The 26,809-nt window shown below is 40.5% G+C and overlaps 5 protein-coding genes across 5 annotated transcripts in view; 3 read left to right on the plus strand and 2 right to left on the minus strand.

The window, feature by feature from the left end:
* The window catches only part of LOC109954698 (trypsin-2-like), a 2,548-nt gene extending 1,239 nt beyond the window's left edge, over positions 1-1,309 (plus strand). The window contains exons 4-5 of the mRNA XM_020590203.1: positions 711-847; positions 962-1,309. Of these exons, the coding sequence (XP_020445859.1) occupies positions 711-847; positions 962-1,114 (290 nt within the window). The 3' untranslated portion in view covers positions 1,115-1,309. The remainder of the gene's footprint in view (positions 1-710; positions 848-961) is intronic.
* A 2,880-nt stretch (positions 1,310-4,189) lies between these two features.
* On the minus strand, positions 4,190-5,635 carry LOC109954699 (trypsin-1-like). The gene is made up of 6 exons (XM_020590204.1): positions 5,547-5,635; positions 5,291-5,441; positions 4,929-5,179; positions 4,681-4,817; positions 4,452-4,553; positions 4,190-4,355 (listed from the first exon to the last, which is right to left on the minus strand). Exons 1-6 carry the CDS (start codon positions 5,584-5,586, stop codon positions 4,308-4,310), a joined length of 729 nt encoding a protein of 242 aa, XP_020445860.1. The 5' UTR covers positions 5,587-5,635; the 3' UTR covers positions 4,190-4,307.
* Positions 5,636-8,954: 3,319 nt separating this feature from the next.
* On the plus strand, positions 8,955-9,617 carry LOC109954646 (anionic trypsin-like). Its single transcript, XM_020590128.1, has 3 exons — positions 8,955-9,062; positions 9,272-9,338; positions 9,505-9,617. The coding sequence occupies exons 1-3, from the start codon at positions 8,955-8,957 to the stop codon at positions 9,615-9,617; spliced, it is 288 nt and encodes a 95-aa protein (XP_020445784.1).
* Positions 9,618-10,273: 656 nt separating this feature from the next.
* On the plus strand, positions 10,274-11,712 carry mrpl17 (mitochondrial ribosomal protein L17). The gene is made up of 3 exons (XM_020590176.1): positions 10,274-10,672; positions 11,080-11,148; positions 11,256-11,712. The coding sequence occupies exons 1-3, from the start codon at positions 10,499-10,501 to the stop codon at positions 11,508-11,510; spliced, it is 498 nt and encodes a 165-aa protein (XP_020445832.1). The 5' UTR covers positions 10,274-10,498; the 3' UTR covers positions 11,511-11,712.
* Positions 11,713-15,777: 4,065 nt separating this feature from the next.
* tmem145 (transmembrane protein 145) overlaps positions 15,778-26,809 on the minus strand; it is a 35,964-nt gene continuing 24,932 nt past the window's right edge. The window contains exons 8-15 of the mRNA XM_020590170.1: positions 24,357-24,425; positions 23,663-23,743; positions 23,266-23,344; positions 21,878-21,971; positions 19,759-19,931; positions 19,003-19,123; positions 18,471-18,659; positions 15,778-16,178 (exon numbers count right to left, since the gene is read on the minus strand). Coding sequence (XP_020445826.1) covers positions 15,939-16,178; positions 18,471-18,659; positions 19,003-19,123; positions 19,759-19,931; positions 21,878-21,971; positions 23,266-23,344; positions 23,663-23,743; positions 24,357-24,425 — 1,046 coding nt within the window. The 3' untranslated portion in view covers positions 15,778-15,938. The remainder of the gene's footprint in view (positions 16,179-18,470; positions 18,660-19,002; positions 19,124-19,758; positions 19,932-21,877; positions 21,972-23,265; positions 23,345-23,662; positions 23,744-24,356; positions 24,426-26,809) is intronic.

Consider the following 26,809-nt stretch of genomic DNA (forward strand, 5'->3'; position numbering starts at 1 on the left):
GCTTTTGGGGGCGCCACGGGGTGGGGGGGGGGGGGGCATTATTTATCAGTGTATTCTCTGAAGGGGACAGTGGATGGAACATTGGCTTAATTTTTTTTTAAATGTTGTGCAAAATAATTAGTCGACATGATGATTCTCACAATATAAAGTCCTTCTCCATTCAAAACAACTTGTGTATGTTTGAACCTCACAGTGCAGGATGATGTATGAGCAGAGTTTGATACTAGAAAGATGTTTTCACAGCATCTCTTCTCACCTTGTGACCTCACAACCGCTTTGGAGCCAGTCATTACTCTTTTATAAAACCTGTACAAGTGTAATGTGGAATTTTAAAGCCTCATGTGCACATATTTTCATGCAAGACATCTTGTGTCCAGCAGTTAAACTTTAAGATAATTGGACTTATGACTGACAGAAGAGTCTTTGTATTTGACTTGAAAGTGCCTGGAGTACGGGGGATGCATAAAAGATTACATGTTAGTTTGATGAATGACTCTCAGCAAACAGATTTCTGGAACTTCTTAAAACCAATATCTATTTAATTTGATAAGCCATACTAAAATTAAACAGCTTTCTGAGCTCCATAAAAGCTGACATTTTGGAGATAGTAGCAGAGAATCATATATTCTCTGGGGATGTTGCACACTTAAGGTAAAAATACTGATCCAACGATTGTCCTCTTTATCCCTCCATCTTGCTTTCATTTGCAGTGTTCAACCCATTTTACCTTCAGTGTGTAAAGGTTCCCATTCTGTCAGACAAGGACTGTGAAGCTTCCTACCCTGGTAAGATCACTGACCGCATGGTGTGCGCTGGATACCTGGAGGGAGGCAAAGATGCTTGTCAGGTATTTCTACACAATTACATTGTACTAACTGTACTTATCAAAAATTACTGAGCGTGATAAGATGGTGGGTGTAAGGAAGTAACAAACCCCATTTTCTCCCTCTTCCCTGCTTAGGGTGACTCTGGTGGTCCTCTGGTGTGTAATGGGGAGTTGCAGGGTATCGTCTCTTGGGGCCAGGGCTGCGCTCAGCCTAATTACCCAGGGGTTTACACCAAAGTCTGCTCTCTAATGCCCTGGATCAACAATATTCTCTCCAGCTACAGCTAGGCTGTGATCTCCCATCACAGAACTACATGAGAGAGGGAGAAACCACGGCGAGATTAAAATTGAAGGAGACGGCAACAGGAGGCGGTGGGTGGGCAGTGTTAGAGAGAAAAGAAGCAAGGGGGAGGCTGAGAGAACCACAAGGAGAAACTGTGGGGAAGGCAGGGTCAATTCAATAAAATCCACCATTTTTTGATGCATTTGTGTGTTTATGATTGTTGACAAAACTGTTACTGCTCCCAGTGCTGATGCTTTTTAGCAGCCATGTTACTCTAATGGAATGCTTGTGAATACTTTATTTCAAATACTGAGATTGTGAGTTTGTAATTACATCAGCCTCTAAGAAAATCCAACATATCATCTGTGAATTGGCTTTTCCTGTAGCCAGTGACACCACACAGGGATTTCCATCCAAATGAGACACTGTTAATGAATGTGTAACACTTGTGGTTATATTCACAGTTAACTGCTAATAAGGTTTATTGGTTTTATAGTTTGGTTGGAGCAGATGAATACTGACCTCATTTGGATTTTCTGGCAGAGATGTACACTCTATTCATCAATGTCAGTACACTACAAGCCTGTAAAAAGGAATCATGCTTACACCAGCTTGTACCATTCAAAACAGAGAACTTGATCAAAAAACAACACTGCTGGCAGAGAAACCCTAGGAAACAAACTGATGCAATACAAGCAAAATTCTTAACATCTGGTACTGCACATTTTTGGTACAAATGAGTTTGTCAATCTGGTGTCAAAATGCACTTATATATTATCAAAAGCACTGCAATCATGTTTTTCTTTCTAACAAGAAAAGAAATGTCAGAATCCCCACAACTGTCTTATTTTCTTGTCAATGGAAGGTTAGTCAAAACTGTGGGTTGAAAATCAGTAGTCAGCTGTGCTGAAATAATGGGACATATCTTGGATGACATTTCTGTACCAAGCCTTGATGGACAGTTGCACAGAAATATCTCCCATCTGTACTCCACAGACACTGAAGATTTCAAAGCACTTGCTGTTCATTCCAAGAACGTGACATTTCCCTCTTCATCATTATCGCAGTGGCACAAGATACAGAAAGATGAGATGGACCACAACAGGAAGACAGATCAATAAATGAGCGACATGTAAAACTTAAAGTCCCTTTTTTAAACTGTTTTGCATAACCATTTATAATTCAAACGTGGGGAAATTAAGCTGAAATATTAATTGGCACTAACCACAGCAGACATCCATCTTCTCATGAGTTGTGAGATTTCTGTGTAATGCAGGACTACACCTGCAGATCATTCACAAGTTATGTGGCAAATGTGGTTAAACACAGTTAAACAGGGTTACAAAATTATAATCTGAGTGAAAGTAAGATTAACTGCTGCTTCCATCATAAACGCAGCATGTAAACATCTGTACCAAACACATTATGGTTGTTTAGTTCTTTTCCAAAACATCTAAATAACATTTTTACTGCACATGTTTAGCTCCCTCGTGCCATTTGCAATCACAATAGCTTACCTGAAATGAGTAAGATGTGTGTGCCTGTCTTTCATTATACAATTATGCATTATACAGTTTCTTTCCACAGCGAAACATGCAAACAGTTTGAGCATGAAAAGGCAGGAGGCTCCAGCCCTGTTTGCTGGTCAGAGCATGTTTAGGCTACAGGTAAGAATATTCAAACCTCTCATACTAGTATGTAGTAGAGACTGACAGGCTTAGTTTGCCAAACGTTCATGACAAGAAGGTAAAAGTTGATGTGAGTGAGGTGATCCAGGACCATGTAGACACTCGAGGAAACCAAGGAAGAAAGATACAGTAACTACATGAAGGGCGAAGCCAAGGGCAGAGGAGGGAACCAGAGCTGAAAATGAAAGGGATGAAGAACACAACAATAACAAACACCTGACATGTGTGAAGTGGCGATAAAGGGCCAGATGGGGGAGATACAATGAGCAGCAGGTGTATGTAATCATGGGCATAAAAAAGCTGGGGCAAATGAGAGTGGCATGAGACTGTAAAGATGTCAAAATAAGAGCATGAAAGAGGAGGTGGCCAGAAATTATGACATATATAAGAAACATGTAATTTATAACACGACTTTGTTCAACAAAACAAAACAGTTGTTCACATCTCCACTTGTGTAAAGCCTTGAATGCTGCTAATTATTTACTATTGCAAAATTTGACTTTTGTTCATTTTATTTTGGCAAAGGTTTGAATCCACGACCCATCTGTTAAATGTTGGCTTGCATTTCTCTGGCCATACTGCACAAGGTACATAAGTCACCTTTATATTTAGATGTGTGCAAACACAGTGTCTCACGTGTACCTGGAAACTGCATTCAGACACGAGGGAGGAAGCCGCCTTGAGAAACAAATGTTAAAACGATCTGCTTATTAAGGAGGCCAAAGCTTTATATTTAGATGTGTGCAAACACAGTGTCTCACGTGTACCTGGAAACTGCATTCAGACACGAGGGAGGAAGCCGCCTTGAGAAACAAATGTTAAAACGATCTGCTTATTAAGGAGGATGCCCAAACTTGCACATGCCAAAACAACAGTTTAATTTTCTTGAAATACAAGTACATAAATATTTGAAGAGAGGCTTATTTTAATGTCTCTGCTGTAGGGCTTCTGTTCACTTCGAAGAATCAACAAAATACTTTATATAATTTAGAGCTAGGTTGCTTTTTTTCTCCTTAGTCCTCAGGCATGTAAAGCTATTAAGAACACTGTCAACCATTATTAAAGAGCTCATAATTAGTTATTTTCCACTACATTTCTGCTGGTCTCAGATGTGGGGACAAAATTCTTTGTGTGATGATATGATAGATAGCCCATTTAAAAGATAATACTAGTTTTCAAAGAAAAATGTTTGTGTGGTTAATATCAAGTCATGAGAAATGGATGAATAAGGATGTTTTATTTTATTTATCTTTGCCACTCAAAGAAATTTTTAATAATAATGACATGTAACCTGCTAAAAACTCTATAAAGTGGCTAAATAAGTAATTCATGTTACATTTCCTGCATTAGTTAGACAAATAACTTTAATAAAGACAAAGTGCACAGAAGAAATAGTACTTCATTTCAAACACTTTATTTGTTATACTTCATCCTCCGTGGTACAAATGATGGTATGTGAACAGTCAAAAATGTTGAGTTGTCTGTCTGATGTGGAGGCTGAAGGATGGTATTAATTGTTCGCCATCGTCTGCTTCAGCCACTCAGTCTCTACACAGACCTGAAGATGAAATGACATTAGTTGCCGTATCACTACATTAAACATTGTAATATGTAATATTATGTAATATTTTTACTTCATGAGGGGAAATGTTACCTTTGTGTAGACACCAGGATAGTTCTGCTCAGCACATCCATAGCCCCAGGACACAATACCCTGAAGCTCACCATTACACACAACAGGGCCACCAGAGTCACCCTGAGAGAAGTATTTATTACATCAGTACTGAATCACTGTACTTGCTTCATGAACCTTTGCAGATTTCTTTAATTATGTTCATGCCAATAAAGCAAATCTGAATTTGAAAATATAGTGAGATGCAAACCTGGCAGGAGTCCTTTCCTCCCTCCAGGTATCCAGCGCAGAACATAGTGAACTCAATCATGCCAGGATAGGAATTGTTGCAGTCCGCGTCAGACAGGATGGGGACGTTCACACACTGCAGCCTGTCCCCGTCAGCCGCTGTAGAAACAAGGAAACAAACGAATACATCAGTGTGATAGGGGTGGACTGTTGGAGACCGGTTGCTGTCAAATGTCCATTTAGATACAAACTTAATAAAGAGATACTCACCGGGGTTCATGGTATTGCCCCAGCCAGAGACTAAGCACATGGTGCCAGCGGGGGCACAGCTTTCGGGCAGAGCCACAGGCTGCACATTCTGGTTGAAGACGGCAGGCTTGCTCAGCTTGATCAGCATAATGTCATGCACGAGGCTATAGGAGTTGTAATTGGGGTGTCTGATGACTCTAGAAGAGCTAACAAACTGCTCGGTGTTCTCATTCTGTCTGATGTGGTGCTCTCCCATACGCACCTCAAGACGCCTGAAAGCAAATAAGACTGGTTAAAAAATTATCCTTATTTTCTGTATTTCGGTGATTATATCCTTCTTCAGATGAATAAGCAAGGCCTAAAACTGTCTCGTGTGTGCTTACGATTTGTAGCAGTGAGCAGCAGACACAACCCAGTCCTTGTTGAGCAGGGAGCCACCACAGAAGTGGTACCCAACATTCAGGGACACCTGATGAGGCTGGGAATGAGGCGTACACTCATACCCACCGACGATCTTGTCATCGTCCGTGGCAACTGAAAACAGATGTAAGACAGCCAGAAATAGTCATTTCCTTACTGCAGTATAGGAAGCACACAAGACATGAAAGTTAACCTCTACCAGTTCTGTACCACACTCACAAGCAACTCCGATGAGCAGAATGAAAACCAGAGACCTCATGGCTGCAGTGTGATGCTGTCAGTGCACCCAAATCCCTGTTTTATATCCACTCCCAGCTCCCTGATTGGTAAATGCTAATCAGAATAAAAACATGGAAAAACTTGATAGTGAAATAGTGACCACCAGATAAAGGCAGTTCATTCCAGGTAACTGATCCACGAGTCCAGGAGTTACAGGCCTGTGGTCCAAAAATAGTCAACCCACTATGACCAGAACAGCTGGATTATTCACACAGTGCTTTAGCTCAAGGTCGAGACACTGATCGGGAGTCAGCCAGCAATAGAAGATCTAATCAAGAGTACAACAAACTTTACTTACAAATTCAATGTAATGACTGGTGTATTATAGCCATTATATTAAACACTAATCCATATAGACATCTGAACATTTTTCTTTAAGTCTGATCACTGTGAAATGATACTGTAGCCCACTGCATTTTTCCAATCATTAAATCATAATCATTTAGTTGCTACTATACCTGACATTTAACAGCCACCAACCATTGTGCAATAAAATACAACTGAAACTGTCATTTAATTTATAAGTGAATGAAAAACATTAAAATCCAAACATTAACAAAAGCAAACTATATGATGGATTCTGAATTCTTATAAACACCACGTGGATTTTGAATCTTCCCACTGTGATTTTTGAGGATTTATCCAGCTGTTCCTGTTGATATGTCACCAATATCCGAATGAATTATTAAGCCAAACTGCAGCAGGTAGGTTTATTAAATGCTTTTCAGGTTGACTAAGGCTTTACCAACAGCAGATCTGCAGAGAACTTCCCTAAAAGGTCATATTTAATAGTCATCCTGAAACTGAGTGATTTTGTTTGAGTTCTGTTTGTCCCATGCCAGTTCCCTTCGTCAACATTTTTCAATGTTCTGTCTAAAGCTGTGTGGGTTGGTTTTCCTGCAAAACCCTGTGGTTGTGAACCAGGCCATCTGCAGAGCTGCAACCATGTCTTCACAGCACAACACCATCCGTGTGGGGGTTAATGATTACAAAATACACCATGTGCCAAGTACAGATACTTTCCCATATAGACTGCAAAATGTTAAATAAAAATGTAGTAGTAGTCAAAGCATGTAAACTAACACAGATTTAATAAGTGAACTAATTTACAGGACAAACTCTGGTATGTAATCAGAGATCAATCAGTCCATATCATGGGTAATCATTTTTCAGAAAAAAAAAATTCATTTTGGTATTATTGGTATTAGTGTACAGCCATTCATATACAGCTTCAAGTCACCCAACCTCAGCCAAAAGAATAATTACTTTTTAACTATCCTAAATTATTTTTTCCAGGGTTTCGATTGGTCAGACATAACCATAGGGATGTGCTCAGCAGGGAAAGATGAGGAAATTTCTCTCTAAATAGGGCTCAATATAACATTTGTCACCCACAGGCTCACACAGCAACCATGAAGTCTCTGCTTCTTGTTTTGCTCTTGTAAGCTGTATGTAAACCTGTTTCTGCTTGCATTCATTAGTGTTAATAACTAAAACATTTACTTGTTCACCAATTATGACCTGCATGTTTCTACACATCTCTGAACTCACTAACACTTCTGTGGTACAGTAGTATTAAAGTAGTTCAATAAGAACTGGACTGTGTGTCGCTCTCTGCTATGTACTTGTATCACTCCCTACTGTTACAAAGTTTTACATGCAAGCTTGTGCAGCCATTTTTCAAATCAAAGATTTACACCTTGACTTATATTAATACTTTTCAGTTTTTGCCCATCTTCCTCCATCAGAGCACTTTACATTTTCATTGTTTCACTGTTTACTGTTGTGTTAAATAAGCCATACAATGGTTTGTATGTGGGAAAAAATTATTTTCATTATTACAAACACATCTGTCCACTTCAGTTAAGTCTTCCAGAAATAAACAGGCCATCTGAGAAGGGGCATTGATTATTTATTGCATAAATGACAACATTCATCATTTCTGAGATACACTGACTTTAATGCTTAAAAATACCTCAGCTAGTCTTGATTCAGAAACCTCACATCTTGTTGCTATTAAAGTCCTTCCTACCCACCTACCTAATTTGAATCAGAATTACCTAAACCCTTATCAAATATAATCAACTCTACCAACAGCCTGTGTCTCTTCCCTCTGTGGGGACAAGTGGACGCAAACCATGCAGGCACCTGCATTCATTACGTTTCTCTGCTCATTCATCAACTGTCTGTTTAACGTCCCTGCAGGGATAATGTTTGCTCTGTAAATAAACTGGCTTGACATGATGCAACACCCTCAAGGTAATGGGCGGTTTGTAGAGTCGATTATAAAATACAAAAATGTTTTGAGTGATCACGTTTATCCTATGAATGGTGTCTTCCAGGATGACAATTCTCCCAGCCACATGGCACAATGAGTATAAAAATGATGAGACCTGTACGCTTTGACCTTCGCAGTCAGCAAATCTCAACTCAGTCGAACACCTATTGCCAATTTCAGACTAATTTGTTAGACAGTGCTTTCCATCATCATCAAAACACCAAATGAGGGAACACAAAGTTCCAGAGACTGGTAGAATCAATGCACTGAAGCTGTTCTGGTGACACATGGTGGCCCCAACACCTTACTAAGACACTTTTTTTTTTTGGGTCCCCCATCTGTAGTTTCAGTGAGCTTGTCTGTGAGAGAGGCTCCACCTGGCACCGTGGCTGAGGCCAAAGTAAGGATGCCAACTACAATCTGTTCCAAAAATGTCTCATTAAAACTATAAAAACTTTGTTTTGGCAAAATTTACATAAGTAGAATAAAAAAATGTTCTCATGTCCACTCTTTGAGGACTGAAACTGATCAGCTGCTCCAGGAGTGTCTCAACCATTGGCATAGATTAAAGCACGAGCCTACAGTCCTAGCATCTCTATCCAGCATCAGCCAGTCATGATGTCTCTACTGCTTGAAGCCATGTGGGAGTACAAACCACATTTCAACATTAGAGACAATCTCAGAATGCGTTTAGTATGGGACATAATACTCCTATTAGATTGCAAATCAATTACTTGGCCTAAGAACTGTAGAATGTATGACACCAAAGAGGTTTTTTTTGCTGAAAATTGTATTTGTAAGAAACGTTATCTATTTTTTTTAGCTGTCACAGCACATCATAAAATTGTTGGAGGGCATGACTGCACAACTCATTCCCAGCCCTATCACGCTACCAATTATGTGGGAGCTCCTTGGTTAATGACTTCTGTCTATTTGCTAAGAGCCTCTCAAACCTCACTTACTGTACAAAATGCCTCACACAACTCGTCCCTTCTGTTCATAACGTTTACTCGTTCACAACTTCTATAAGCACAATAGACATTGTCCTTGGTCATCACAACCATTGGTTCATGGATGGCAATGAACAGATCACTCCTGTTGGTTGTATGATCCCTCATTCCAACTACGACTCCTGGTTGGATGACAACGACATCATGATGATTGAGCTGAACAAGCCAGTATGTTTAATGGTTCTGACCACTAGTTGTGCCAGCAGTGGCACAACATACAAGTATCAAACTATCTCCGCACAGGCCTTCTGTTGTTCACTTTGTGTGGCCATCCTCTATTTTTCCTTTTGCCTCTCCGTGGCTGTTAATAGCAACAGGCCCAGTGTGCCTGGACATCATCTCCTGCCTGATAAGGGCTATGAAAATTCCCAACCCAGCATGATAACTGGGGCCATGTACTGTATTATGCTGGATATCTGCGGGCAACCAGGACTCCTGCCAGATGTGTGTCTCTGCTTTTGCAAAGGGGACAGAGAATTTACATCTTGGACGTTGAGCTCTTTGGTCTCATGTACCGGAAGCACTACATGGAAACCGATAGCAAGTCTTTAAAAATGTAACGTGCAAGTCTGAAGTCAGTTAACCCTGGCTCACCCTTACTTCTCTCAAGGTGCCTCTGCTGGTCCTGTAGTGTGTAATGGGAAGCTACAAGGCATAGTGTTCTGGGGATTTGGATGTGCAGAGAAAAACTATGTCGTCATCTCTGCCACAGCTATCCATTAGTTCTCTTTAATGACAAACATTCTCAGAGTGTGACAGAGCTTTTTCATATGCCTTTCCACTTTTATCTCCCTTGATGTTGCATCAGACCTGTATTTTACAGGCTGGTTGCCCCCTACCAAGTTCTGCTACAGCCTTTCCTATTAAAAAAAAAATAGAAATGACATGCTATTGTAATAAGACAAGTGTTACACTTCCCTCTCTTTGTTCCTGTACTTGTAACTTGCCTGGAATAACAATGGTAAATGAAACAGGGGAAAAAATTAACATCTATTCAATCTAATACATTTTCAAATGGTAACACATTGAGGCTATGTAGTCATAATACATAAGCAATAGAAAAATATTTCTAACAGTGTTAATAAATTGTATAAAATGTTTTTAGAAAGTGTAGATTTGAGGGAACAAATAAAAAAAGTCATAATGAAAAAACTTAGAAAAAATCAACTGGACTTAGATTTCTAGGTCGAAGACGTTTCACCTCTCATCCAAGCATAATTTTAGCTGATTTAGAAGAAGTATGTGACCTAAAATGACAAAATAAAGATAGATAATTTGGTGCATTAAAAAAAGAATAATAAAAAAGTTTTGGTATAGTCTGTTCGCTTCTTCTTTTCCACACGTATTAATTTTAGCGGAACCTCCGTTCCCCAGTTTTATTATCAAGTCGGACACGTTTGCCGACGCACCGCCAATGTCAAACCTAGAAAACTTGTCATAGCCAGAGTTGATCTCTGGACTTGCTTTTAACATAAATAGAAGCTCCTGTATCTAGATAGAGGGCAGCTGGAAGAGGTTACGGACGTCACTAGTAAACCAGTTCCTGTTTATGTAGTTTGGGTTTGTTTCTTGTGGAAGTCTCAGACTAATCTACACGGGACAAGATGCGCCTCACGTTGCAAGTGTTGATTTCACACGGCCGGGTGGCCCGGAAGATGGGTATGGGCCCGCGGTCCCGAATCGACATGCTGAGGAACATTTTGACAGGGCTGGTCCGACATGAGAGGATAGAAACCACACTGGCCAGAGCAGATGAAGTTCGCTTTTACGCCGAAAAGGTAACGACGACATGCTGCTAGCTAACACAGCTATCCAGATTGTGTTCAGTTGTAATAGTTTAGTAAACGACAGTGGCTGTTAAGGATCAGTTTCAGCCACCAGACGTAGTAGCTTGTGCCTCTCGTGTATTACATACATTAATACATGAGGGCTAATGTGAGGGAGTGTTGATGCCTTGTGCTCAGCTTCATGTGCAACCTAGTGATTGTGATGGGCTGATGCTCTAGTCCTGCAGAATCTCTGATATATAGTGAGACGATGACTACACCATAGTTTGCTCTATCCACTAACGTTCATAATCCCATAATTAGTATTCACCATAATATTCTAATAAGATGACTAACCTGCAGCATATTCTGATTGTAACATCTTTCTCTCCATCGTTTTCTTGTTTTGCCTTTTTCAGCTGATTGACTATGCCAAAAAGGGAGACACTGACGAGAAGGCCATGAAAATGGCCAGTTTCTGGCTGACTGTATGTGTCTGCAGCTCTTATCAACTCTGTAAAATTACAAGTTGTATCACTTAATGTAGATCAGCTGATGTTAAGTTGTTTAGTTTTGGTGTGTTATCTTTCTTCAGGAAAAGGATCTTGTCCCAAAACTGTTCAAGGTCCTCGCTCCACGGTTTGAGACTCATTCCAGAAGCTACACGCGGATGGCGCGACTCCCCAACAGAGACAACCTGGACAGAGCTAAGATGGCTGTCCTGGAGTACAAAGGCAACCCTTTCCCACCTCTCTATCCTGTGAAAAAGGAGAATGAACTGACACTCATCAACCAGCTGCTCAAAGGCTACAGAGAGGAGAGGGCACAACAGTTAGCTGCAAAAGCTTAATGAATATTATCATGGTGTTGGATAAATGGTTACTGAAGTGTGATGGCGATGCACTGAATAGTCACTTGCAGATGCTGCAGATAGTGGCTGTTAAAGAGTGATGGATTTTTTTCACCAGGAAGCAACAGCGTCAACTGAAGCCAAGTCCAAATCTGTAGAAAGACATTTGACTGATTGTGTGAAAATAAATTTCTTAACTGAAGTAATTTTTTTCACTTCATTTCTTAGAATACTAAATCCTGCACTGTTGACCACAGAGGTACAGCTAAATATCATTAACGAGGGGTCTGCTTTGTCTAATTATCTCAGTAGTCATGACAACAGGCCAGCGCACGCAGTAGGAGGAACCTGAAGAGAAGCAGCCAAATGCTTTGATTTTATGATTTACACTTGCGACTTTCTACTGTGATATATCAAAATGATTTCTATGGAAGAATCTGTGGTCAAACTGTTCACAAACCAGCTGAACCAATAACCAATACGCTATATTTACTGTATTTACCCATGAGAGCTTCTCCTTAGCATTTTCAATCAGACTGTCTACTTGCAAACGAGTACAAAAGCCCTGAAGTAAGTACTAGTGTTGTGAAGCTTGTTTCATTTTTTGAAAACTGCCATTTCAACACATTTTTTTCTGGTCATAGTTTGTGATTCAGTAACTGTACATGGCATGAAAAACAAAACAACATGAAAACAGTACTACTAGTATACATTTTGACTTATATTGGGAATAAGGCACAAAGTATAACCCTAATTATGGTTCTACTGCAAGACCTACATGAAAATAAGCTATCGTTAATGTACGGTAGGTGTGGATATTAAAAGCCATAAGAAACATCTAATTCAGTTCCTCAAAAAATAAAAGCAGTAACGTTGACTTTTTTTCATATGTGTTTGTGAGCTGTTCAGAGACTGGTGTAGAGATCCTTTATGGCAAGTCTGAAAATATGTGAGGCTGTATTGTATTGTCCTATACAAGGTTTTAGTTATTTTATCATCCTGGTCATTGAATAGCACTACACTGATCAGCCATAACATATGACCGCCTGACTAATAGTGTGGACACAGGAGTCAGTGCGGCAGTTGGTTGGCACTCGTGTCACTCTGAGGCTCACAACGCATCTTGTAAGAATCTGTTTGCTTCCATAGTTATACTGCCAGGAAAAGCAAAACCTGTCTATCATTCAGTGAAAAAAACACAAAGGGAGTGAAATCTGTGGTAATGAGGATTATTAGAGAATTTTTAGACACTCAGCCTCCCCACCAATATAGCCACTGAATGTTTTTCATTTTCATCCATTTTAACAAAAGGTTCAAGCTAAATTGAATCTTTTTGAAAAGTGAAAATGGAATTTTAAAGTGTAAAATACAGTAGGTCAGCCTCATCAGTGAGCCTTAGGCATCCATGACCCTGTCTCTGGGTCACTGTCTGTCCTTCCTTAGGCCACTAGATACTAAACACTACAGACTAAACACCCAACAAGACCTGGAGTTGAAGACTTGATCTAACCTAGTCACCTAGCCATCACAGTTTGATCCTTGTCAAAGTCGCTTAGATCCTTATGCATGGGTGTTTTTCCTGCTTCCAACACATCAACTTTGAGGACTGAATGTTCACTTGCTGCCTAATATACCCCACACACTTGACAGGTGCCACTGTAGCAGATCGTCAGTGTTATTTGTCTGTCAGTGGTCATAATGTTATGGCTGATCGGTGTACATCGTAATACAGTACAAAAGCGCAAGCAATGACCCATCCAAATTGAATTTGAACAGATTAGTTTTCATGTTGTAGGATGATTGCTTTAAATTAGCAGATGTAAACAGACAAAAAAGGAGTTAGTGGCATCCAAAACTGACCATGAATTGCAAGAAATTTTTCTGTGGCAGGCTGATAGCTATTTGTAAATTTGGACCTTTACTGAGGAATTAATACTGTACAGGCTGGCACAGGGTACTGTGACGTCCATAGTCACAGACTGGGATACTGGCAGTGACTGTGAAATAATTAGGCTGGTCTACATCAGATTGTGACCAGCCTGGAGTCTGTCCCTGTGGTGTTTTACGTTAATAGACTCTTGTAATGAGAACAGATTCTAAATATGATTTACAGATATTAGATTTACTCCTTTGGACACATGCCTTTGTCCTAACTAGCATACAAACACACAGAAGCCAAATAATACACACAAACACCCAGACAAAGCCTCTAATAAAATCATATTTTTAATATTTTGGCAAAAAATGTATATGTACAGCATATTTAGAATTGTCATTTGACACCATTTAAATGGATTTGAACAGTTCTTCAGTGATGTGCTCTTAACCAAATCAGTCTGAGTAGCCTAAAAGCTGTGCTGTTTTCTGTCATGCATACATAATCTCTTTTCTTCAAGTTCTCTCCCCTAAATGTTTGTCTCAGTCCTGTCATTTACACACAAGGTTGATGCAGTGATACAGGGTCAGTAAGCCTGTCCGTTAGTCCAGTCACCCAGCATCTATTCAGTCAAGCTATGGCAACAGGAAACAGCAGACAAAATGGCAGATATGCCAAATATGAGTCAGACACATAATCAGAAGTAACACTCTAATTCAAGTATCATTCTGTTTCACAGACTAAGTTACACCTCTGACTACATTTTTATAAGTTACACGCCACAGTCCCACAGTACTCCATCACAGCAAGATTACCACTGATAAATCTGTGGACTATTAGCAAAGTACCACAGCCAAGAAATGGTGACGATGATACTTCACTTCTTTGTTAGAGTCCTTTCACTTATTTATTAATTTTTTTCAGTTACTGAATTGCTGGTGGTAAACTCAGATTTCAATGACACTTGCATGAATTGTCAGCTTCAGTGTTATAGTACGTCAGTGGAGCATGAGAGGGTCTCATCTCTAAACTGACAGTTTTAGAGACTGTTTCAATGACATTTTCATACTGTATTTACAAGTGAATGCATCTGGGATACTACACGATGTGGTGTGAATACAGGTTTTAGAGCAGTCTTATAATGTGACATCACAAATAATCAGACTAAGACCAGGAACATTAAAGTGCTCCATGCAGGACGGACAAAATGTACAGTTGTGTTGCTGTTTTCATAGTTCATCTACAATACTTGTTTTCTGTTATAGCTCAATGTTAGGGCATACGAAACTATTAATGTGTTCGGTTTTATGTATGGTAAGCAGACCAAAAGTCACGTTTCAGGTACCAGACAGGGATGACAATGAAGCTACTTGTATTTTCAAAAAGGACAATTTGACAAAGGTGTACTCTAACATTCCAGTATCTTGAAAATCACCTCTGTCCTTGTGCTGTATTGCATCAGTACATTCACAAATGTCTACATAAACAGAAATGACTTTTTTGAGCAGGCATGTTTTGCACTCCAGTGAAAACTGAGCCAAAGCCGATATCGTATAATACTGTTGTGTCAGACAGCGCAAGAGGTTTGGAATAACAACAGAATTTATCCAGTCAAAAATATACTACAGCCTATTGTATGTATTTACAAAAGTACAGATTTCAATACACACAATAAGCAAATACTGTATGATCACGTGGAATACATACATCAGTGTTTTGGACGGGAAGTACAATACAAACATGCATGTTTTACAAGTACCTAGAAGTGTTCACAGTAAAGGTGACGTTTTACATTTACACATCAGCATATCAATCCAGAATAGCCAGCGGCAATGAAGGCATACAAGGATATAAATTATAACCCATCAAACTCCATATAGAGTAAACATCTATGTTTTATCAAAATGTGTCAAACATAAAAAAGGGTTTTTTTCTTTAACATGAATTTGATAAATGCAAGTCGCATGAGAGTTTCAGTGCTCACAGCACCAACTGGGATTTAATGATCTGGAAAAAACATGAAAACTAATTTTCTTTTTTTCAAATAAAACTAGAGTAGTAGCTCTCTCCAGATGTAGCTATTTACAAACTCTTCCAGGCACACTGAAAATGCCTCATGAATTTTTGAATAAAAGTATTTCAAGAATTTTGTTCACTTCCACTTTGTGCACAGCTATGATTCTTTCGCTCTGGCTACATCCACTTTGTCATTTTCCCCTTGTGTGCCTTTTACTGGTCAACATCAAATATTTATTGCTTTATTCTTTAACAAGCTCAGCACTCCTGTCTCACAGCCATTTTCCCCCTCACTCCTCCATTTGGGTTATTTCCATTCAGAGGTGACAAGGGACCGTTTAGGGATTTACTTTTCTGAGGATTTCTTTTCTTCTGTCCTTCAAAACTTTGTTTTTTTTTTTTTGGCTGTCCCTTTTGTCTTTAAAACAGAAACGCCTTGATATCCACTTTGACTTTTTCTTTACTTTGTACGGTCATTCTGTCCATTTCCCTCCATGCCTCACCTCATCTCCCTCTGTCTTGTCTTTCTCTCCATCTCATGCCTTTGTTCCGAAACCTCCTCCCCCTCCACCCTGCATGCTGAAGTACTCTGTGAAGGAGGGGAGCCGTGGCGGTAGCGGTGGTGAACGTGCAGTCGGGCGTGGGGGTATCGGAGGCGGGGGTGGGGGCAGTATCGATGACAAGTCAGCAGCAGTGGTGATGATCTTCTGCTCACTGTTCCTTGGCACCTCTGGTCCTTTACGGGCCACCGTTTCCTCCACCGTCTTCACCGGGTCCTGGAAGGAGGAGGATAATGATAGTTTTACAATTTTGGGTCTGAGCCAGAAAGGAGTAACCCTAACCAGGAAGTGGGAACTTGCAGATATTGTGTCAGTAACACCATACTTTACATCACATTTTGACATCTGTAACAATGCTGGGATGTTATAGACATTTGGATAAATTACACAGGTACTGAGTCTCCTGACCAACAGGACCCTACTCCATACTGTAAGTGGTCTTATACTTGTAAAGAGCTTTTCTACACGATACGAGTTCTCAAAGGCTTTTAGACCATTTCCCATTCAGACACCAGTGATATTGCCGGAAGCAACTAGGGGTTTCGGTGTCTTGCTCAAAAACACTTCGAACACATGGACTGAAGAAGCTGGGAATCAAGCTGCCAATCCCCCTACTTATGTGACAGGCTTTGTGTGCATATCACAATATGGGAAATATATATCAACATTAATAATTACTATCATTGTTGATTAATCCATCAACTGTTTGCTCTATAAAATTTCAGAAAACAGGGAAAAGTGTTCAAAATTCCTTAAAGCTCAAAATCACATAAAAAAAAAAATCTTCCAGCAGTCAAAAACCCAAAAAGCTCCTATTTCACATAATGTGAGAGAAGGAAAAGCAGCAAATTATCACAATTAAAAGCTGGAGACATGTCTTACTTGTCATGGACTGGACTTGTCATGACACATTTGTTGTGATGCAAATGGATGTTCAAGAAACCAAACATTTCACTAAAGACGGCAGCTATTTTGCTACAAAACATGCTTTTGTTTTATACATCTTTAAATGTTTGCCCATTTTGGAGAAAAACAACCAAAGACAAATTTGTTTTGTCATTTTTAAAATTGGTTTCCAGGCACATTAGCGCAGAATCTTCTGTGATAACCTTAAACTGAACCCTTCAGGCCAAAACCTGCAAATCAGTAAGACTGCATGCCACTCGCTGCAGAGACAACACAGATTTAGTGTGTCCTTACACCAGCTAACCCTGGTTCTACAGACTCACTGATTTCCTTTACTTAAATAAAGACAAGACAGAACGTACTGCTCAGCAACAAGGAGGACAGACTCTTATTCCCCACCTTTGTTTCAGGCCTATAAAGACTAAAGGCTAAATCGAAAACTGTGACGTTTTATTGGACATTTTTTTGAAGCCACGTCTTCCACTGCCAGATTTTTAACAAGGATCAGATGAACAAACACATTACTCCTGTTTATACTGGCTTTCACTTAGTCAGAGAATGGATTTCTAAGTGCCAGTGCTACATTATAAAACACATAATGCTGTGGAACCTCCATTGTGAGCAAATTTCAAACTTGCTTGTTTTTCCCACAGCATGCTTATTTTTATTATATTTTGGGCTCTTTTCTATGTCGGTGTCATTCATTTTCACAGCCTTCAAGTCTGAATGTCTTTTTAAACAACAAAATATGTAAACTGCCTCTAAGAGTGAGCGGTGCTGCATGTGTGAGCTTGGCTTTCCTAGCCATGGCTTTATATCAGTTATCGTGCACTTTGCCAAGAACTTGGGTTTTGCGTTATCCTTGCTAGTTTCTGCACATTGCAACAGTGTAACTGAAGCTCCACAGCTCTTCTTCTGTCACTCACTTCTGTGTGAACAAGCGACTTCCTCAGATTTGAAAGTTCACCCGAGCTAGAGAATTCATTACAGCAAACACAATGGCTTAATTTGGTCTTGTCAAAGTTTCTATTTAATCCTGATTTTGTTGTACCCGAGTGTTTTTATATTAGTATGAGCGCTACATTACACTGTTTACTGTCATTCACCCAGTGCTCACAAAAGAAGATGGCATTTTCACCACAATATAATCCCCTTACAAACTACACTGATGCCTTCTAAACTGATGCGTCTTCATTAGATGAGACAGCTGTTAATTTTGAATTAGGTTTGACACAGGGAAGTTTGCATTTTAAGTGTGGCAAAAAAAAAGAATCCCAGCTAGATTAATGTAATTTCATCTAACATACATCTAGAATCTAATTACAGTAAATATTGCACAATGATTGGAGGAAACAGTAATCTACATAAACTATAATTTCTCATTGTGATGCTTATATTTACCTTTAATCTGTGTCTGCCCTTTCATGGGGCAGATTTAAGTGATAGAAATGAGTTAATAATAATCATAGTTTTCACATTAATCTATCTGGTCAGTCAGTTGCATAAACAGAACTTGCTCCTCTGTGTCTTCATCTTCAACAACTTCAATCCATGAAATCAAACATGGATCCAAACACATGTGCAAGTTATGGTTACACTCACTGACTGGATGGAGAACAGTTCAGTGAAGTTGGGCTGCGAGTCTCCTAGGAAGGAACTATTTCCATAAGCATGATGGGGGAAACTCTCAGCCCCCTCGCCCCCTTTTGGACTGGACAGCAGGATCCCGATCTGGGACGTCCGGACATGATATGGGAAGTTCTTATTGGCTGCTGAAGGTCTACTGATAACCTAAGAGACAAAAGGATAAAAATATAACATTTCTGCTGAATCCTTCCTATATAATCTAAGTATATATACAGTATATAAACATAGCCATAACATATGAGGTCCAAGTGAGAAGTGTAATGCATGGAGTGAGCAAGAAGGAGGTTTACGTGACTAGTAGGGCCCATTATTAAAGAACGAAGTGTTGAAGGTGAAAAAGAGACATAATGATGTGTGGAGGAGACAATCAGAATGAGGCAGTTATGACTCAAGGAGAGAGAGTAATGTATGACCGACAGTGGCAACAACTCTTGAATAATATCAGCTATTGTAGAAGTACAAGGATATGAGTGCGTGTGGTACGAACGAGGAAGACGATGTGAGCATAGAGGTGGATGCCAAGCTGGATGCCGTTGACTATCTTCTCTCGAGCCCAACGAGGAATCCCGAAGTTGGCGATCAGAGCCATAACAGGCACTGCGAAAAACCTGAAGTAGACAAGTGAGTAGATTTAGGATAACGACGAGGAGAAAATACATTAAAAAGAAAATAGATTTTGATGGTGAGAGGAAGAGAGCAGAGAGAATAGATTTAGAACAGAGCGAGAGATAAAGATGGGAGGAGAGGCGTAGATAATGAGCTGGGAGACAATGATAGGAACGAGAGAGTAATATAGAGATAATATTAGTCTTTGTAACCGACCCTTCATTTCAAGCTGGTGCTGTTACACACAGAGTGAAAGGGCAGAAAAACTGAGCAGTGTATGTACTGTAGAAGTGAAAATGCTTTTCTCCCATAAAAACCTTTAAACTAACCAGCACACTTATTTGGCAGGATAATTTATTTTAACACCAGAGATCTTATCAGCTGAGTAAAATAGATATTTTCCTCTAGCATTCACAGAATGAGTACAGCACAGAAGTTGGACACACTATGTTGTAGAAAAGTAGTGTAAAATAGACAACTTCTCTTCATGAGGCAGCTAAAGCACTTGCCGTCTCATGGTCATTTCTACAGAGCAGCATAAATTATTCAAATTGAAAAGACCTCAAACAGACCCGCTCTTACTCAGGTGCCATTATCTGCAGTGAGGGCAGAGCAGGGGAAGCAGTGAAGGGCTCACCATAGTGTGTATGTAGTGAAGAAAGGGACATAGAAGGGCTGTTTCTCAGGGTAGTGTTTCAGAGAGACCAGCACGGCATAGCAGAACCACACGTAGGCCAGCAACTGCAGGCCCATCAGTCCGTAACCTGCAGGGCTGTCGTAGGCATACAGGACTTCACCTGGGTCAAAGAACTGGCACAAGACATGAGACGTTACACAAATATGAATAAAACAAGCTAAACCTGACCACATTGAAGTCTGTGTTCTAATTACTAGGATGGACCGGTGATGGTTCTGCTGATACACTGCGATGCTTGTAGCTGAGTCTTTGATACTGACACTTCTTTTCTGCAACTAGGTCATCAACATGTAAACACACAAGTTTGTAGGTGTGTATGTGGTGCATGCAGTATGCTTGCATTGTGGACACTAGATTGCATTTCACCCTCCAGTAACTAGATAGTATTGGCTGTACAGGTTTACCCTTGCCACATAATACACTGCTCGGTGTGGAGCTTCTCAGAAGCCAACCAGCCAACCACAGCCTGTCAGATTCCTGACTGCAGGCCCAGTACACAGGAACAGTTCAGGTGTCCATTTCTGTTCCAACAGTAAACCAGTTTGCCAATGTTTTAGCAGGAGCTCCCCTGAGATTTGTACTCTTTAATAGCAGGGACCACATAAGTGAGCAGGCCGCGGCACCACTTCAGATCCACATATTGCAGTATGAGAAATGGCTGGAGGCTCCAGTGTTAAATATAGCACGGATACTTCCCCTGCACTGTTCCTACTGGGTCATTACTGTGCGGTATTCAAAGACTGTAATCCACTATCAGGTTAGAGTACCAATATAACAGTACATGTGACTGTGCTGAAGCATCTGCAGTATGCACAGATGTATGTACTGTAACACTGCTGACTGTGTTAATTCATCAACTCATATGCTAAACATCTGCTTCAATTTTCACATACAGAACCTAAAGTGGCAGTGTGATTAATGAGAGAGAAGATCTCACAACACGTTGATCAGCATGTCTGACATTCAAACTCCTGACAACCTTAGTCGTTGATTTAAGATTTATTCTCTCAGTTACAGTAGTAAATACTGCAAATCGCTTTTGTTGTGTTAGCAGCTGGGTGTTACCTGGTTGCTCTTCTCAGGACCCATCATTTTTAACTCAAAGGAATTCTATACATAACATTTTACAATCAACTTGATACATGTTCATAATTAGCAATGTATCAACGTAATAAGTGACTTGACAGAACAAGCCATTAAAGCCCACACTGATCTGTGGTGCTCAACTCCTCCATGAATATTTATGAGATTATTATAACAGCCACAGAGAGCAGTAACACGAGTGCACGTACTGTGTCAAGCACTGTCAACTTAGAAATCTCGCACCCAGTCTTCATTATGCAGATGCTGCTTTTGAGTCACATGTGAAGAGGTGGAATTGGGAAGTGTTCGTGTTTTACTGGTTGGGACAGCAATATAAACTGAAACATAACAGAACTGCAGTTGACTTGGCTTTTACAGATGATTTCGTTAGTGCTGCCACTAAAGATAATTTTCATTGCTGATTGTTCTGTCAGTTTTTTGATAATCATCTGAAGTTGGATAAGCAGACTGGCATGGTGGTAAAAGCCTTTATTAGCTCCAGGCTTGATTATATCCTCCTAATACATCTAGTTTTTGTTACATTTCACCGAATAAGTGAAACTGTTGCCCTGCTGGTGGCGCTACAGCAAAGGTCATGGAATCACCAGAATTATTAGACTATGTCCTCAAGGGGTTTTTAATATCTGTTGAAAAGTTCACGGCCATCCATCCAATACTTCACCGTGAATAACATGTCAGCTTCATGGTGGTGCTAAAGGAAAACATAGGGATCACCAAAGTCAGCAGGATTCATTCTCTGGGTAGCATAAACGGTTGTATAAAATTTAATGGCAGTCTATCCAGTAGTTGTTGAGATATTTCAGCCTGGACCAAAATAATGAATCAATCCACCAGTGGCCAACAGACATTGCTACTCATAAAGCCATGCTGCTCCCATCACTAAAATATGCAGACAGGATAATCGCTGATGAACAGTGTTAACCATGGGTGATGCATAGATTGTACGTGTGAGTACCTCAGCCTCGTAGATGAAGAGGATGACATAGGTGATTGTGTAGACTGTCATGTAGATGCTCAATTTCACAGACCCACTGTGACTTATCCTCGCCCTGACACGTAGGAATAAACCAAAAAGGCACAAAATGAAGATTAGACACAAATGCAAAGGTGCAAATAGAAAGACTCATATGGGACGGAGGGATGCAGGGGCTCAGGGAAACACAAAAAACATGCATTCAATTCTTTACACCCAAAGCAAAGACAGATTAATCCGGCAATTTAAAAGCACACAGCACAAAGAACCGGTGTGCCTAAATCAAAATTTATAAATATAACATGGCTGCAGACACATGGACACAGGAGGCTGTGAAAAAGGCTGTCCACCTTCATAGAAGCAGAAATTAATGAGTCTTTATTTACATAGCAGAAGTTGGCAAATAGAAGCATTTCACTGTTAAGGCTTCCATCAGCATTGCAAACATCCTTTTGCTCAGACAAATTCATCATAACACACTGGAGAAAACATATCAAAGTTACAGTAGTTACAGTATCTCCAAGCTGTCAACTCATCAGTCACTGCAGATAAACATCCTATATTTTTTAGTTAGGTGGTGATGCTGTTTTAAGTTTATCCACTGGGGTTGTGAGAGGGTTTGAATAAGTAAGAAATCAAATTCTTCTGAACTCAGGGGAAGATGTAATCCCAGAGTTAAAAAATAAAAACTCAGTCTGGAAAATATCCACAGTGATTCAACTGAACCAATCTGCAAACTATGAGCAGTGGTTTAGATGATGACTCACCACCACTCAAACCGTGCAATTTAACTAGCTGTGTACATTTTTAATAAACACGACTGTGATACTGCTTGGCCCTTTTCTCACTGACTCAGAAGGAAACTTCTGGGAATGGACTGGCAGAAATTTAACATTTCAAGAGCAGCTGGCATGTTTTTCCCCACTTTGATAACTGGAGTTTGAAACTGGAATTGAACAACTGGGAAGTCCAAAGGTGGATCACTTGTCCAGTCGTGTGTAGGATGGATATCTGCTGACTTTCCAGGAAAGGAGAGCATTTACTCATCTGAAATGTTGCCTGTTTGGCCACTAAACCTGGCCAGAAAAGAGTGAGCAAACCAAAATGTGGTCAGCCAGCTTTGCAGTGCAACTGACTATCAGGTGTTCATCCACAATATCAAGGCAGTGTACTAACTGACACCTAACATTGTCATGTGATTAGACAGCGTCATGACTGTGACAGCGTGGCCTGACAGTGAGACAGCAACAGCAAAAACACACAAGCCACACAAGATGACAGGCTTACATATACAGAGATGCACATAAGCTCAAAGTAATACTTCTAAAAATACACACATGCCAACTACAAAAGAAGCACAAATCCCCCACCTGGTGACAGTGAAACCTTTGCCCAACAATATGAGCATCAGAAGGAACACCAAGAAACTGACGGAGAACAGTAATTTCCCTGGAGAGTGACAGAGAGACGTAGAGAGACAAAGTGAGGGAGAGAAGACAGAGAGGGTAATTAGGTTGTGGTTTCCAAATCTGTAATAGCAAAGGGGAAAGATAACATCAGGTCACCACACACACACACACACACACACACACACACACACAATCATGCATAACCCTGGCTATGCCTGTCAGATCAGTTATTACTATTCTTCCCCTGCACACACATCCATCATCGTCCACTCTTTTATTCTGCCCAGGCAGCGGGGCAGCAGCACAGAAGCAGTGTCAGTTATTCAGTGGCTGGTGCAGAAGAAGAAGAAGAACTCACCGAGTATTTTCAGACTGCCTTTGCCAACTCCATCTCTTGCATACAGGCCCCAGAAGACACAATGGAACAAAAGGCTGAGCACTGCCAAATGGAAAAGATGCAGGGAGGAGAAAAATGGAAAAATAAGACAAATGGTGAAGGGGACAGAAGAGGAAAGAGGGGAGGAAAGAGGCAGGAGAGAGAACAGGAAAGTGTTGGAGTAGAGGAGGATAAAAGGTAGAAGAGGAGATAGAGTGAATAACAAAGGAGATGGAGATGATAATGAGGAAAGAGAAGGGGCAAGGGAGGAGAGGTGGATAGAAATGGGGAGAAGAGAAGTGAGACAGAAAAGAGGAATTGATTAAAGGAGGTGAAAAAAGACCAGAAGTCTTCAGAGAAACGGGAGGAGAGGGAGAGAATTTAGGATTTGCAGAGAGGACACGCAGGCAGAAGGAAGAAAGTGAGATAAGGAGGAAGAAAAAAGGAAGAGGATTGGATGAGAAGAGTAAGTGTTCATCAGTAACAGTATGCACCACTGAACACTGGAGCTCAGCACGCCTGGGCTGTTTGCTATAGTTCCTATTCACATGCTAATATGGGCGATAATATCTGAAGCAGGGATTAAGGTATGAGATGCTGAAGCTGTGCAAGGGGTTCATCTAGAGTCTGTGTGGAATAGTTTGTGTTTGTGTGTGTTCAGGACAGAAGCACTCACCCTCCACACCTGCCGCTGTCATAAACATTTTGTAGGTTGTGTGAAGAAGCTGTCTTCCCTTCAGATTGTCTGCAGGGGAAAAATAGCAAGAATGAGATAGTGGTGATGCAGCTGTGTGTGTGTGTGTGTGTGTGTGTGTGTGTTGGTGGAGACAGAGAATAAAAGGATCGAGATATGCTAACAGATGGTGAAGGAAAGTGAGAGGTACAGAAAATGAGAGACAGAAAGAAGGAAAAAGAAACGAACCAGATAAACAGGGCGAGCAGCAATTAGTATGCATCCGTCTTGTGATTCTTGTCTCTAGATAAGGCCTTATACATCTTATCTATTCTCTTTACTTAATGTGAGAAGAAATATTTTGATGCACATTTAAGCAGGCAATTTCACTGCAAAAACACCTGTACAAACAGCAGTGGCCCAGGGAGGGGTCAAAAAGGAGAAGTCAACATGGCACTGCAGTACATCCTGCAACATCTCAACTCCCCAGGGACCTAAGCATGGGTCCTCTTTGTGGACTTCAGCTCAACGTTCAACACCATCATCCTGGACATCCTTCGCTCTAAACTGACCCAGCTCACTGCGCCTACCCCCACCTGTCAGAGGACCCGTCTGTTAAACTCCTGAAGCTTGCAGATGACACAATGGTCATCGGCCTCATTGGAAGTTCAACCTGCCCCAGAAGCTTCTGACACAGTTCTACAGAGGAATCATCAAGTCTGTTCTCTGCTCATCCATCACTGTCTGGTTTGGCTCAGCAACCAAACAGGACAGGAAAAGACTCCAGCAGACAGTTCAGACAGGCGAAAAAGATCATCAGCACCAGTCTGCCCTACACGGAGGACCTGTACACCTCCCGGGTCAAAAGGTTTGCAGAGAAGATTTCTGCAGAGCCCTCACATCCTGGACACGATCCGTTTGAACTCCTCCCCTCTGGATGGTGCTACAGGTCTCTGTACGCCAAAACAACCAGACATAAGGACAGTTTCTTTCCCCGGACCATCACTCTGATGAACAGCTAACTATGAGTGAAGCAACAGGACTCAGCAACCACCACAGTGATATAAATGTAAATAGTACCGCTACATGCACCAGTCAGATAGCTCAAAATGTGTATATATGTATATAATGTTTATGAACACTGCCTCTCCTCCTCCTCTCACGCTCCCCCAGACAATTTCACTACTCTATTGTCTGTTGTCTACTATCTGTACTATCCTACAACACACAGAGCCTCTGAACCGGAGACAAATTCCTTCTAAGCTCAGCATACTTGGCGATTCAAGCTGATTCTGATTCTCATAAAGGTTTACACACACACACTGCTGCTATGTATAACCACTGGCAAGGCAAGCCAAGTGCAGCTGGATCCTCATGTGACACACTCAAAGGTGTCCGCAAAGAGTGATGATAGTTAAAGGAACATTTGTCCCAGGAATGAAATTCTGCCATATTTTACTGAGTCAAAGTTTTAGAACATTAAACACTTTTCTTTCTTTCATAATCTGCATAGACCTATGACACTGTGAATAACAGAGGAAGGCCTTTTATCCTCCAAGTTATTTTTATGTTCTTTGATAAAAAAACACAAACCTGAAATCCAGTAAAACCTAAATCTCCATGTCAGCGTGGACCCCAGTGAAGCTGCAAAGTCAGTACACACAGGGTAAAAAGGGCCACATTCTCATTACAGGCCTTAATACTCAATTCAGGGTTTTTTTGGTTAGCTGTGATCTTTTTGAGTTGATAGCTCATGTTCATGTTTTATAAGTGGCATGTATCTGATTCCAGTGTGAACACCACTGAGGGCCTGAGCAGCCACACATGAGCAAATACATTTAAAATTTGAGCCATGTGTGTACAAGTATAACAACAACATCACACACACTGGTGAAAAAAATCAGATCTGCCTAAGATCCAGCAGTTCATTCAAAGGCATCTCCCAGTCTGTGAGAGACGAGATGATTTAATGAATAGAAAAGGCACAAAACCCATTACATCCAATTTTGTCTATTTTTGTAACCACTTCTCTGTCATTTTTTTGCAGTCTTTCAGTGTAAAATAGTGGATACTTTCACCTCTTCAAATGCCTAGGCATCTTTCAAAAGAAACAGTTTGAAAAGAAAAATGGTCTTCAGCTGAACTGCTTATTACTCCTCTCTGCATAAAAGTCATTATGTGTGATGTGGGGTCACAAAGACACCAGATGTTCATTCTAATTATAAAGGTAGAGAACTACAGCACTACAGGTAAGTCAAAAGATTTTTGTTGCAAATTAGGTGGGAATAAGGAAGATCCACTGTATGGCTGCCTGGGGTAACCTGGCATGAAGCATGCTGGGAATAAGTTTTCATCGGATGCTAAGTCATTCCTTGCGGTTCTTGTGTTTCTTCTCAGTGGCTGCAGGTTATTTGAGCTACGGCCTTAATGGGACAAACTCGCTTCACTAACCTTAA

The sequence above is a fragment of the Monopterus albus genome, unplaced genomic scaffold (genome assembly GCF_001952655.1).
Source record: "Monopterus albus unplaced genomic scaffold, M_albus_1.0 scaffold11.1, whole genome shotgun sequence".
Taxonomy (NCBI): domain Eukaryota; kingdom Metazoa; phylum Chordata; class Actinopteri; order Synbranchiformes; family Synbranchidae; genus Monopterus; species Monopterus albus.